This window comes from Artibeus jamaicensis, unplaced genomic scaffold (genome assembly GCF_021234435.1).
Source record: "Artibeus jamaicensis isolate MK-2021 breed Jamaican fruit bat unplaced genomic scaffold, CSHL_Jam_final contig_1085, whole genome shotgun sequence".
NCBI classification, from domain to species: Eukaryota; Metazoa; Chordata; class Mammalia; order Chiroptera; family Phyllostomidae; genus Artibeus; species Artibeus jamaicensis.
In genome coordinates, this window is record NW_026521214.1 from 154,106 (window position 1) to 168,019 (window position 13,914).

General features: G+C 45.1%; 1 protein-coding gene across 1 annotated transcript; it reads right to left on the reverse strand.

The window, feature by feature from the left end:
• Nucleotides 1-211: 211 nt before the first annotated feature.
• On the reverse strand, nucleotides 212-13,914 carry MINAR2 (membrane integral NOTCH2 associated receptor 2). Its single transcript, XM_037164045.2, has 3 exons — nucleotides 13,750-13,914; nucleotides 4,119-4,346; nucleotides 212-391 (listed from the first exon to the last, which is right to left on the reverse strand). Exons 1-3 carry the CDS (start codon nucleotides 13,912-13,914, stop codon nucleotides 212-214), a joined length of 573 nt encoding a protein of 190 aa, XP_037019940.2.

Here is a 13,914-nt window from a genome sequence, read left to right on the forward strand (position 1 = left end):
CCCACAGGACGAGGCTCAGGCTGGGGTCCTTTACACAGGCTCAGAGAGCCAAGCGGAGAAAGGCAGCCTCCTCCGCCAACCCCCGCATTCCAGGAGACAGTTACTGTGACGGTGCAGTCCACAACGTACTCGCAATGCACGAACGCGTTCTTCTGCAAATGTTTGCAGACATTTTTAAGAAAGTTCAAGTGGCTGTGTCTGTGGCCCTTCTTTAGGTGAAAAAAGTGCTAACGGTCACTATGGAAACTAAGATGCAGGCCACAAGGAGCAAAATCAGACCCATTCGACAGTATTTGGAATGCTTCTCTTGCTCCTCCTCCTTTTTCAACAAGGCATCAAAACCAGGCGTGTACATGTCTCCCAGCCAAAACCGTAGGTCGTTGGGATTTTCCTAAAAGAAAATTAGACAGAGAGTAGGCTCCATCAGTGGTCAGCACAAGATTGTAGAGAAGATACTACCAGGGGTACTGAGGGTCCACTGTCATACTGCCTGGGGCGAGGCTTCTGTGTCACAGCTCAGACAAGGGAGGCTTGGCTTCCCCCGTGAGTGAGGCCGCCAGCGCAGCCCGCAGCTCCGACCTGCGGGCCCGCGTGATTTACTGACTACTTGCTCACCGAGAGAGTTTCTGTCATCTTTAACCCAATTTAGTGCTTCTTACAATTCATAAATAGTGCGTGTCAATCGGGCTAGTGGGTGGAGATAAAATTAAAGCTCCCTTAAACTGCTTTAGGTGAGCCTTGAGTGGTTTGCTTTTGTCAGCATGGTAGGGGTGAACGTTGTTTGGCGAGTTTTTTTAGGAAATCTAGAAGCAGAAGGAATAAGATTAAGAGTCAAGGGGTCCCACCATGCTTTCCAGGCTGTGCCCCCCCCCCCCCCCCCCGTAGAGAGCTAAGAAAGCTTGTTCCACGTGCAGAAACCCTGGCCCTGGCATCGTGGGGCCTCCTGAAGAAAATACCCAACAGTCTTTCCCCGCACCAGCCCCTACTCCACGGTCTGTTTCTTTTAGGGGCCTCGGGGCAGGCTTGCCTTCAACGCAACCTCATTCCTGCGTCCTACAAGTCACTGTAAACGTCTTCTCTCATTATACCCGGCTCTGGTTCCAGGCTAAAGACGTGGTGTGCATGCCTGCACTCCAGGAAGCATACCTCATTCGTACAGATGGTGAGTGCTGAAACTGTTTTCCCGAACCCACTTCAGGTGTCATTATTTCTCAACTGGACATGGCGGTGACTTGCGATGGGACCGCCGCCCTCTCTCTGACCCTCTGCGCCCAGCAGACTCAAAGGTAGCCAGTGTCCACGCAGCCTCGGGGGTGCATGAACTAGCTTGGGTGAGCGATGCGCATGCGTGCAAGGGGCTGCAGCTGGCTTCCGGTCAAGGCCACGCAATCCTCCCACCCCACTGCTACTAGTCTCCATTTTCCAGTTTTATAGAAAAGCTAAGGTATTAAAATAAAATTTGGATGGCCTGTGCAAACGCATAGATAGATGCTTTAAAAGTCTCTGCTTTGGCCCTTGTCCGACCTTTCGCGTGTGTCCTAATCAGTGGCCTGTGCCTGGCGGGCAAGGTCAAGGCCTCCGCTCTTCCACAAGAGCTTCCGGGAGGGGGAGTGCGCCCCCCTCCGGCCGGCTGATGGTTGTCCTTCGAGGTTCCACCTGGGACTTCTTTCCTCCTCCCTTATATGTAAACTCTTAGCAACTTAGGAAAAAGGGGGTGGCCAAAGAAACTAAACTTTTACAGCCCACAGTGGTGGAGAGTTTTTAGAAAGTACGTTAGGGGCTCTGTCTGCTAATTAAGAGATACGGACAAGGAAGGTGATGGAAAAGTTGAATTAATTAGGTAAAAGAAGAAGTGGTAATAAAAACAACAGTCATGACTCACAGAAGCATCCCTGAAGAACAGTTAGAGTGGCCCTGGCTGGTGGGGCTCAGTGGACTGAGTGCTGGCCAGTGAACCAAAGGGTCCCCGGTTGGATCCCCAGTAGGGGGCGCTGGAGAGGCAACCACACATTCATGTTTCTCTTTGTCTTTCTCCCTCCCTTCCCCTCTCTCTAAATAAATAAAATCTTTAAAAAAGAATAGTAGCGCTGAAGAATACCACCATGAGGTCTGTAAACAGGCATGTGACCTGAGGGTCACACCTTTGAGGTGAGTGATTTGCATGTGGGGGGGGGCACTGGTTTTAGTAAAGCAGTATAGCTGTCATCCTCGTGCTTGATCTTCTTAAAAGTAACTCAATGAAATGCTCCAATGAAAAGTACACCTCGTTGCCAGTAATGTTCCATTTCCTTCCCTTACATTCACACATTTTCTTTTATTTATTTTTTTAAAGATTTTATTTATTTATCTTTAGAGGGGAAGGGAAGGAGAGAGGGAGAGAAATATCAATGTATGGTTGCCTCTCGTGGGTCCCCTGCTGGGAACTGGCCTGCAACCCAGGCATGTGCCCAGACTGAGAATTGAACCGCGATCCTCTGGTTCACAGGCCCAAGCTCAATCCACTGAGCCACACCAGCCAGGGCCACACATTTTCTTTCAGTCTGCTTTTTTAGCCTTTTTCCCCATTATTCTACTACTTCAGCTGTGGCTCCAGCAAAACTAGACCGCTTATTGTTCTGACCAATTCTCACACTTCCTTGCATTTGTGCCTTTCCTCTTGCTACACCTCATAGAAGAGCCCACCCCCGCCCCACACTCCAGGCAAACTATCTACGTCTTTTGAATTCTACAGATCCTTCAAGGCCTTTGAAAAAATAATCTAATGTGGTTCTGCTCTCTTCTGAGTCTGCACTGCACCTTGTACTACCTTGACCAGCACCATCCTCTTCCTCAGTCTCATCACTCTGTTATGTTCTGTGGTTACTGTTTGTTAGTTTGCTCAGTGTAATGAACTTCCCGAGGGCGGGGACAGTAATATTTTTACATTACTTTACATCTTTATCTTTAATAAAATTGTAAAATCTTTACAGTCCCCTGGTCGTTCACCTAAACAACAAAGAGAAGGGCTCTCACGTACAATCAAGACATGTTTGTGCAATAAGTCAACACATAGTTTCCTAATTCTAGGGGGTGACTTGTTAGAGGTCCTGTCCTTCAGCCTCAGGATGGAAAACACACAATCATTGTTGCTGTGGGGGAGCATCTGTCATGGAAACTTCCCCAGAAAGAGACCACATTCAGGAGGAGATACCTTAAATCTACTGGGAGGTTAAGAAACTTCAAAGATTCCAGACAAGAAGGTACTTGAAGGCATGCCCATTTGAGATTTTCAAAAGTGTAAGATTTTAATAAATAAGGCTGTTCCCTGCAAAAGTACAAGTCTTTAGATGCTTCAGGTATGAACACATAGGCATAAGGGCTACTTGGAACATGCCCGGGCTTCCTGGCCCTGGGGCAGCCGTGGCTGGCTGGGGCTGGGTAGGAGTCCAGTACACTCAGAATACAGAGGGCCCCTCTCCTGGCTTGTCAGGTATTTTCTAAATCTTCTACATGATGGGTGACGTCAGGGTGAAGCGGGGAGAGGAAAAAAGAAAACATTCTTCAGTTGGGTTTAAGCTGGGCGATTGAGTTCATTGCATACCTTTCTGGTGTTTAAATGCTTTTGTTTTGTTTTGTTTTGTTTTGTTTTGTTTTGTTTTGTTTTGTTTTGTTTTGTTACTGAGACACAGGAAAGAGTCCAGCATGTAAGTCTGTGTCTTAAACCACTGAGTGGGCTTGAAATGAATGATGTTTGATGAGAAGTGCCTTGCACGGGGCCAAAGACAGACATTTAACAAATATTTTAAAATAAATGTCTAATGAGAGATTCGTAAGTATTCATGAACATAAATGGTCACACAACTGGGGGAAAACATACGTGATCTGGCAAATCAATTTTCAAAAAGATTTTACCTTCCTGGTAAACCTTGCTTCTGTGCCACATCAGATGTGTTATAAAACTCAAAACAAATAAATAAACACAAATAATGATGAAGATTGAACAAGGGAAGCCAGAGGCTGACATGACCTGAAACCTGGAGATTTGGTGCCTGGTGAGGAATGCCTGTCACCCCGATACCCACATCTTTCAGAAGGGCCTCACTGGCCCCCCTCACCCCTGAAGAAGCAAGTCTTAGTACCTTCAGATGCCCAGACAGGTTGCTGTGCAGGGAGTGCTTGTCATACTCCTCAATGGTCCATGAAGGATTCTTTTTCCTGTCTTCCATGGCTTCCTCCAAACTCATGTCCCCATATAGTGGGTTATTCTTCAGGACTGATGAGAGGGATGGTGGGGGGATCTCTGTGGAGACGGCTCCCTTTATGCTGAATCCCCTCAGTTGCTGGGCAGTAATGTTGTTCTTTTCTCTCTGTTGGGAGGCACAGAGAAAAGGCTTCACTGACCATCGGGCCATGGATGGCAGAGAATGCAGTGTGAAGAACTGCACCTCAAAATGTGCTGATTCTGCCCAGAAACACAATGGATTAGGACAGTGAATGAGGAGAGGATTCTGGGATATAGTTCAATCTAGAATCCTGTGAGCTCTTTCTTCGCCTGTGACCTTGTCTGGTTTCAGTATCATTCATTAAAATGCTATTTTATAACTACAAACAAAGAACACTGTTCTTTACTTCAAATACTGGTATAATTCTGAACAAAGCCATTTTTTTAGCTTCATTGAGCTTCAATGCCATTTTATTTCTACCTGTGCATTCCATGACTGATAAGAATAATATTTAACGTTGCTCTACTAACCCAGCAAAGCCGGGACGGAAAGGCATTTTACAGACACGCCTTGGCTCTTGTGACAGTTCTGGTGGGACTCCCAGGTCAGACATCTCAGAGAAATGGGCTGACTCAGCACCACACTCCTCTGCATATCTGCAGACCAGCTGGCTGTGAGATGCCTCTAACATTGACTTTTGGATTTTTAAAAACTATTTATTGAACCATAATATGAATAAGGCCAAGTACACACACGATAAATACTAGGTTGTTTGCTCAAAAAATGTTCACAAACCGAATAACCCTAAGATCCTACCAAGGAGTAGATCCTACCTCACACTCCTGGTCACCGCCCTCTCCCCGCCCACGTGTCCTGCTCTGAATCGCGTGAGCCAGTTCGCACTCTCTCCCTCCGCTTTTTTTTTTTTTTTTTTTGCATTTTATATGAATGGAACTATTCGATGTGTGCTTTTCTGTGTCTAGTTCAACCTTAGATTTTTACTTTGCCTTTTTTACCTTATAACTACAAATCTATCATGAAGGTAGAAACATTTTTAATTCAAGTTTGTTCATTGGCCAAATACAATTGAGAAGAAACAAAAAACAGTGCAACGCCTCATTTATCACAGGGCATCGAGGGCGAGGAATTCCTCATGTGTTAATTTTCAGAAAACTGTGGTTAACCCTTAAAAGCTGGCAGCAAATGTCATTAATTTACAGCAATTCTTAAAATAAATGTGTTTCACATATTTCAGTTTTCCAAAACAGAAAAGACTCAATAGCAATAAATATTCCTCTAAGTTATATTTAGATCGGCAGTAGATTGATGCTCTCTGCGTCTATGGGGGTGAGTCGGTCATGTTAAACATGTATTTATATAAGCTAAGTTGTAAACTGATATCACATATAGTTTCCTTCAGGTATGGCTGTCAGTACAAAGAAATAGTCTGTGTGAAACCTTTCCATTCTTTGTGGCCTTAGGTTTTCCTCATTTTCTTAATCCATACACTTTGCACATAGAGATCGACTTGGAGATCTCCTCACAACCAATTTACGTTCTGGACCTCTGAAGTCTGCAATGAGATCATAAATCATCTTGACGTAGCATTTGTCTGTAAGATGGATGACCTCATGAAAATGTATCTGAATTCAGGAAACACAACGTGATATGAAATTCAGATCCTTTCAGATTAGCATAATTCTGACTCAAGATTTTTTCTTGAAGGCTAAACATCCTTGATCATCTTTCGAACAAGAAGAATTCTTCTGACATTGGCAAGTTGGCTTTGTCAGTTTTCTTGCCTGCTACAGTCATCCTTTAGCTTCCTAAACAAGAAAGCTTATAAATGAGGGAAATACAGTTTCGGGGGTAAAGAAAAAAACAATACACTCTATTACAGTGCATAAAGACCTTGGAAAACTAATATACAAAAGACAGTGAAATAATCAGAGCTATATTCTAAAAAGAACATTCAAGCCCTTAATGCTAAATCATATTCCTGAAAACCTGAGGCTTCTCTTTAACTGGGCGCCACTTATTTTTGCCTGACAGTTTCATGCCTGAAAGACACGTGAATAGGACATTAATAAAAGAGCTTTGTTAAAACTTTCGTGTCTGGATAAAAACACCAATATGGTTGAGATACACTTGTATATTGATAAAAATTTTCAAACAGCTTAAGAAAGACAAAAGCATGCATTTGACTCCAACACTTCATCCACATTTTGAATAAATTATATTTAGCAATGGAAAATTCACTAATAATTCTATTATTTTAGTTATATGGACTGTTTAAGGAAAGCAGTACTCAAAGCTTACCTAGACTTTTTGACATTAATCATTATTTAGTCCACTTGTTCTTTATATACTTTACATCATTCTTACACCATTCAATAAGCAGTGAAATAGAAGACATATATATTTAGGTAAACAAAAACTGAGAATAAATCATTAATAGGCCAATAAAGAAGAAATCTCTAAAGATGTACTTCAGGCAGAATAAAATTAATACTAGAAGGAAAAATTAAGTTGAAAAAGGGAATGCCAAATAAGAAAACAAAAAGGAAAAGAGAAAAATTATACATATATGTATAAATCTAAGCAAGCATTGATTTTACATAACAGAAATCCTAATAGAAAATAGAAATAATAATAATCGCTGATATGTGATTTTTTAAAATAAGAGACAACTAAACCACTGAACAGTTACAGGTTGAATGGCTATTTTTTATGAGGACACTAAGAAATGATTTTATAGAGATATTACTAAAACATGTACTGCTTAATTCAGTAGAGCAGTATTAATTAAAAAGATAAGAGAAAGTTGAAAACAATACAAGAAAAATAAAAGAATATAGTGGAACGCCCAGAAAATAGAAAAAATATTTCGAAAATAATCACATTAAATTTAAATAGACTAAACACTCCATTTAAACAACAGAGACTGTCAGATCAGTTTAAATGGTAAATTCAATTATGTAATACTTACAAGAGAAATACCTAAAATCTAAGGACTCACAAAGAATGAGAGTGAATAAATGTAACAAGCAGACCCTTACAAGCCAATGGAAGCTGGGTGTTGTGGTGGCTGGTTAAACACACACCAAAACAAAACTGTGTTATCTCCTCCTGAGCACACAGAATAGCTGCATTTCCCAGGCTGTCTTGGGTGTAAATTGGGGCCAAACTCACAGAGACCACTCCCAAAACTGACCTTTGAATTGCCCCACATGATTTTTGGCTCAGCTTTCCTCACTTCCCTTTCTCGGTGTCACTGTAAGCTGGGACCTGGGATGGCAGAGCTACAAGGACAGAGAACTTGAAGCCCTGGGTTGCTGCTGGGAAAAGAGCTGCCCCCAAACACATGTGCCCTTCCTCAGACTTTTCATGAGCAAGAGTTTTTTTCCCTTTATTGTAACTGATAGTCAGCGGGGTATTTATCCCCACAGTATAGCCTAGGCTACCCTCCCTAACAAGAACGTGGCGTCTTGAAATTCCATGACCCTGCCGCGTTGACTTAGCACACAAGCAGCAGAAAGGGACAGAGTGGCCTTGGCAGCTGCAGTGAGGCCTCATCACACCCTTCAGTGAGGACCATTTGGTGAGAGTGTCATGTGTGGCCACTGGACTCCCATCCCCTGCAGCTCTGGGAGAACTGCTTACAGATTATCAGCACACCCGTGAGCATTTAAGAACATCACAAGAATCAGAGCATTGCTGCAAGACTAGACAGAGCCGAGATTAGAGAAAGGACTGCACAGTTTGTAAGAGAGTAGATGGAGAAAAATGGTGTGCTTTCACCCTGGCTGGTGTGGCTCAGTGGACTGAGTGTGGGCTGTAGATCAAAGGGTTGCCGGTTTGATTCCCAGTCAGGGCACATGCCTGAGTTGCAGGGCAGGGGGCATGAGAGGCAACCACACACTGATGTTTCTCTCCCTCTCTTTCTCTTTCCCTTCCCCTCTCTCTATAAATAAATAAATTAATTATTTAAAATTTGATGCTTTCTACTGTGTAAAATCTGACTGTTTATGGAGCCCAAATGCTGACATACAGACTTTTTTTTCCTGGAAAAAAAAAGCATTGAGCCAAAAAGCCCATTAAAATTTCCCAGCTGAATGAAGTGACTCAGGGTCAAGATCATGTGAAGGGTGTGGTTTCATAACCAACTCCCGACAGCCCATCTCCCCACCTTCCAGGAAGAAGCCCATGCAGACCATCCCAGGCGGGTCTCAGAGTGACTCTGGAGCAGCGACCGCGAGGAAGAGTTACACGTACATGTGTGTGTATGTTCACCGGAGTGATGGGCTGCGCCGGAGCCTGGCTAGATGCCGACCAAATCACACTTTTCATGGGCACGCAACCACCAAGCGGGGAAAGGAGATAAATAAACCCAGTGAAGGACATCGTCTAGAAGTCAAGGGGAGGACAGCCTCCTACCCTGGGCCTTCTGCTCAGGCTCAGCTGGACAAACAGGCCCCCCTAATAATTTCAACGCCCCTAAGCCATAAAAAAACTTATCTCGAGTTGTGGATATAACACTGTTCAGTACGGAAGCCTCTGGAGCCCTGGACCAGGTGGAAGCCTGGAAAGGATGCGACAAGGAGACTAGTCAGAGAAGATTCTGAAGCCTAACGGCTGGTCAGAAAAAAAGGCCCCACAAACTGAACATCAACTCTTCCTTTTCACTACCTCCCTTTGCAAAGGGACTGGCAGACATGGGCAGAATATGGTTCCAAATGACTCCAGCGGGTATAGGCCCCAGATAATTTTCACAACCAGGAATGTTAGATTTGGGAGGAAGGTGGTTCACTGTGGTGAGATGAAATTTGTGGTGGAGCTTCTTCACGTCTCTGGTGAGAGGGTGTAAGGAGTAGAAACTAGAAACAGTGTCTGTCCTCCCTGCAAATACGGTGCCCTCTACGTCCTCAGGGGACAGGCCGGCAGGGGCCAGGGCTCACCTTCCTCTGTGCACCCCACCGCTCTACCTCACAGGAGAGCGGCACAGGGAAGTTCCCCTGAAAGTGAAAGGTGGCTTTAAAATGACTTAAATATAAGTAAATCATGGCTATAAGCATGATAGATACATTTAAGAATTCAACTTCATGTTTGGGGACTAGGGGTTCTTTGCTGGTACTGCTGAGTTAGCAGCAACTTTGAGGGCAATGCCGGTGGGTGAAGCCCTGTGACAGTCGGTGAGGAAGTCTGAGTCCCAAACACAGTGCCCCTGGGCGGGGTGACACTGGGGAATAAGACACTGGAGGATGAGCCGACATGACGCTGAAGTGTGAGAGGATTCCAGGTGAGTGTAAAATCTGCTGCTTGAGTTAGCCATGCAGCCTCACGGGTGTGCTGACTGGGTACCCCCTGACCACCATCCATTCACCCCCCCCGCCTCTATCCACAGCATAAATCAGAATGGCAATTGATACTACTTGCTGTTTTCCAAATTCTAATAAAAGGACAATTTCAACACGTTTTGAATATTGGCAAATAATGATAGTAGTAATAATAAAATAATGGACATTTCTTGTACAGGCAACTCTTTTTCTCAATTGTTTTCATGTCCTATTTTATTTGCTCTCATTTTTAAGAAAATATGTAAAATGATTACTATCCTAATTCTGCAAGTGGAAATACTGAGGCACGGACTGGATAAGGGCCATCGCAGGTGTCTCTCACGCTGTCTTGCTGTGGCTATGACGCAAGAAACCAAGTTTCTGACCATTTTATTCAATGTTCTTCCCATCGGCTTTCTGCCTCCCCAAGACCATGGGTTTTTTTTAAAATTTTTTTATTGATTATGCTGTTACAGTTGTTCTATTCCCCCTTTCATTCCCCTCCACCCTACCCCCTCATCCCCACCATTACCCCCCCTTTAGTTTATGACCATGTGTCTCAAGTCCTTTAGATTCTATATTTCCCATGCTATTCTTGCCCTCCCCCATCTATTTTCTATCTACCATCTATGCTACTTATTTTCTGTACCTTCTCCCCCCTTCTCCTCCTCCCACTCCCCTGTTGCTAACCCTCCACATGATCTTCATTTCTATGTTTCCACTCCTGATCTAGCTGCCCTTTTAGTTTGCTTTTGTTTTAGGTGTGGTTGTTAATAACCGTAAGTTTGTTGTCCTTTCACTGTTCATGTTTCTTTAACTTCTTTTTCTTAGATAAGTCCCTTTAACATTTCATATAATAAGGGCTTGGTGATGATGAAGTCCTTGAATTTGATCTTATCTGAGAAGCACTTTATCTGTCCTTCCATTCTAAATGAAAGTTTTGCTGGATAGAGCAATCTTGGTTGTAGGTCTTTGGATTTCATGACTTGGAATACTTCTTTCCAGCCCCTTCTTGCCTGTAAGGTCTCTTTTGAGAAATCTACTGACAGTCTGATGGGGACTCCTTTGTAGGTGACTGTCCCCTTAGCTCTTGCTGCTTCTAGGATTCTCTCCTTCATTTTAATTTTGGCTAATGTAATTATGATGTGCCTTGGTGTGTTCCTTCTTGGGTCCAACTTTTTTGGGACTCTCTGAGCTTCCTGGATTTCCTGGAAGTCAATTTCCTTTGCCAGACTGGGGAAATTCTCCTTTATTATTTGTTCGAATAAGTTTTCCACTGGTGGCTGTGCCTTTCCCCCTTCTGGTACCCCTATAATTCGGATGTTGGAGCGTTTAAAGATGTCCTGGAGGTTCCTAAGACTCTCCTCATTTCTTTGAATTCTTGCTTCTTGACTCTTTTCTATTTGGCCATTATTTGCTTTCTTCTGGTCCACTCCATTGATTTGAGTCCCAGTTTCCTTTTCATTGCTATTGGTGTCCTGTGCAATTCCATTCATTTCAATTAGTTTCGCCTTCATATGTTTGTCTAATTTGTGGCTATAATCAACCAGTTCTGTGAGGATCTTGATCACCAATGTTTTAAACTGTGCCTCTGAGAGTTTTGCTATTTCTTCATCGCTTAGATCTATAGGCTCTGGGGCTTTGAGATCTTCTTGCACCATTTTTGGTCTGTTTGCGCCCTTTAAGTGTGAGAAGTGGTGCCTTGGACTCCCAGGTCGCTGGGTTGTGACGCTGTATGTGGGGGCGTGGTCAGAGCGTGGAAATGGGGGCCCCCTCTGCTGAGGATCAGCGCCTTAGGTGGTTCACCTGGGCCGGGCCACTCAGAGTCGCTGGGTTATGACGCTGTATGTGGAGGTGGGGTCAGAGCAGGGAAATGGTGGCGCCCTCCACCGCCGCTTGCGGCGGGGACCCGCCGGCCCCGGTCCAACCGTCCACTCCCTTGCCTGTCCACCCACGCACAAATGCGCGACCACAGGCAACACGCAGCACCGCTCCCCCGCTGTCTCCCCCGGGGTCGCTCACTAGGTCCAACCCTGTGCCTGGATTCCACGCATCTGGATTCTGTGCCTGAGTCCGGCTGACCAAGTCCTCCTGTGCAACTCCGCTTCACCAGCCTCTGGTTTCGCCCCTTACCGGTCAGGCTGAAGAATTTGTTGTTAACAGACTTCCGAAAAGTTCAATTTTTTGTGTTCTGGCTGTGTTCTCTGTTGCTAATATTTAGTTGTCTCTAAACTTGGTTGTGTGAGAAGGCACGGCACATCCACCTATGCCTCTATCTTGGCGGAAGTCCCATGGGGGTTTTAAGATAAGAGCCAGTCACAGCTGCCACGGACGTATCCCAGCACCTCGGCGCATCTGGCACACGTGGCGCCTTCTTCCAGGTCATTACAGCCACTTAAAACTGCCAGGTGTCCCTTTCTTTTAGATTTGTTTTTCATCCAATGAACATGTCACTCCCAGATTTCAAGATCCAGCCAAGGAGAGAAGAATTACTTACTGCCACAGGGCAATCTGAGGTCGTGAGTGTGATCACTGCCACTCACGGTGTGGGCCACGCCCACCCCACTGCTTGAATTTGTCATCCACTCACTACCCCCATCGTGCATCATTTCAGTCATAAATGGGCCTTTGTTTAGTCATGAAATATTTTGTTCTAGGGCAAAAGGATAACAAAAATCAAGTCTATCTGCAGTTTACAATTACCGAACTTATTCAAAGACATAAAAGCAGATTTTTCCCTCAGTTTTTCCTTGAATAACTATTTCAGCCCATAGAGCTTGTGGCGAGAGAAACCCTTTAAAAATTTGTGTCTTATTCAGGTTTAGGAGCAACATTCGACAGAGCTTGAAACTGTGCGGTTCCCAGTGGAGGAAAGAGGTCAAGTTCAGTACCAAACAAGGGCGGTGGATCCATGCGCTCCGGCCCCAAAGGAGCTTATTGGCTATGTTTTCTTAGACTTCACGTCACAGCCCAGGAAAGCCAAGGTTTTCTGAACTGATCTTTGAATCATTTCATTCCGTGACATAAACAATAGGGAAGAAAAAGGAGGCATTTCATTGCCCTTAGCTTAAAACCAAACAAGACACGGACGCAGTGACCAACAAGGTCACTTGTCACATGCTTGTATGGATGGGCGGAAGGGTTTTGAGGATTACAAAATAGGAAAGATACAAAATTTTAAAAAACTCAGTTGTCATAATAGGCTGCCTTACCATGGAAATAAATTAAATCCCTCATAGGTGGAGGAAACACATAATCATGTGAGTGTCCTTGATTCTGAGTGATCTCACGATAAAGGCCCCAAGGAGCCCACAAATCACACCACGGAGTCACTTGACACCAGGACTGATGAGGAGCAACTGTTTCTTAAAAGAAAACAAATTTCCGTTCGGGGAATTCGAACCCCTCCCCAGGACTTAATGACCTGCAGGGGCTTGTGGGTCAGTCCCATCTGTTCTGAAAGGCAAGGCTTCCTCAGGTTTCGGGCGGACTAACCCTTCACCCCATCAGCCCTCCCCTTCCGAAACAAAGATCGTCTCTGTCCCGGGAGCCGGGCAGCAGACAGGGCCTCTCCGTTTATTCCAGCACCTGGAACTCATCACAGCTTCCTTCTCTCCGGTCAGCAACAAGGAGGAAGGCGCCAAAGGAGAAAGCAAGAAATAAAGTCTGCACGGGTGTTGTAGATCTGAGGGGTATGTCCTACCCACGAGAACACCTGCGGAAAATAAAAGTCTCTGAAGTAACAGCCAGCACTTTCCATGTACCTGCGCCTGAGTGTTCTTTGCCTAAAGTGAAAGGCAGTCGGTCCAAACGAGGTGTGTGAGCTCCCGGCTTAAGCTTCTGATGCCTCTGTGCTTAGAATACATGAAAAGATAGGCACAGGTTTTCCCTCCAGGGCCTTATTTGCAAACTAGTGTGAAAAATCCTGAGAGAAAGGGATGAAATGAAGGCTGGGCAGACTCTACAGTGAAGACAAGCTGGGAAGCAGGGGTTGGAGGGGAATGAATGGGTCGGAGAACTTGCTGCCATTGTAGAGTGATGAGAGGCAGTGTCTTATGTGAAGGAAGAAAGACCTTTTCCCTGAGGCAGGAGTAGCTACTCGGTCCTCCCCTCCCCACAGTCTTCCTTTCCCGCAAATGCTGCAAGGGCCAGAGCGCAAGATGAGAGACGAAGGAGCCCCCGCCCCGCGCCCAGGCGCGCCCAGACGGTACCTGCGAGTAGACGCGGTTTTGCCAGTTCTGTGCAGCAGGGAAGTTCCCACCCGGGAACCTCACCAAGCCGCCCTGCAGGAGGGCCGAGTTCCTCATTAACAACTTCACGTCCAGCTGCAGGAACTTGTCGGGGTGGTTGTTGTTTGGCAAAGCGGAGAGATCCAT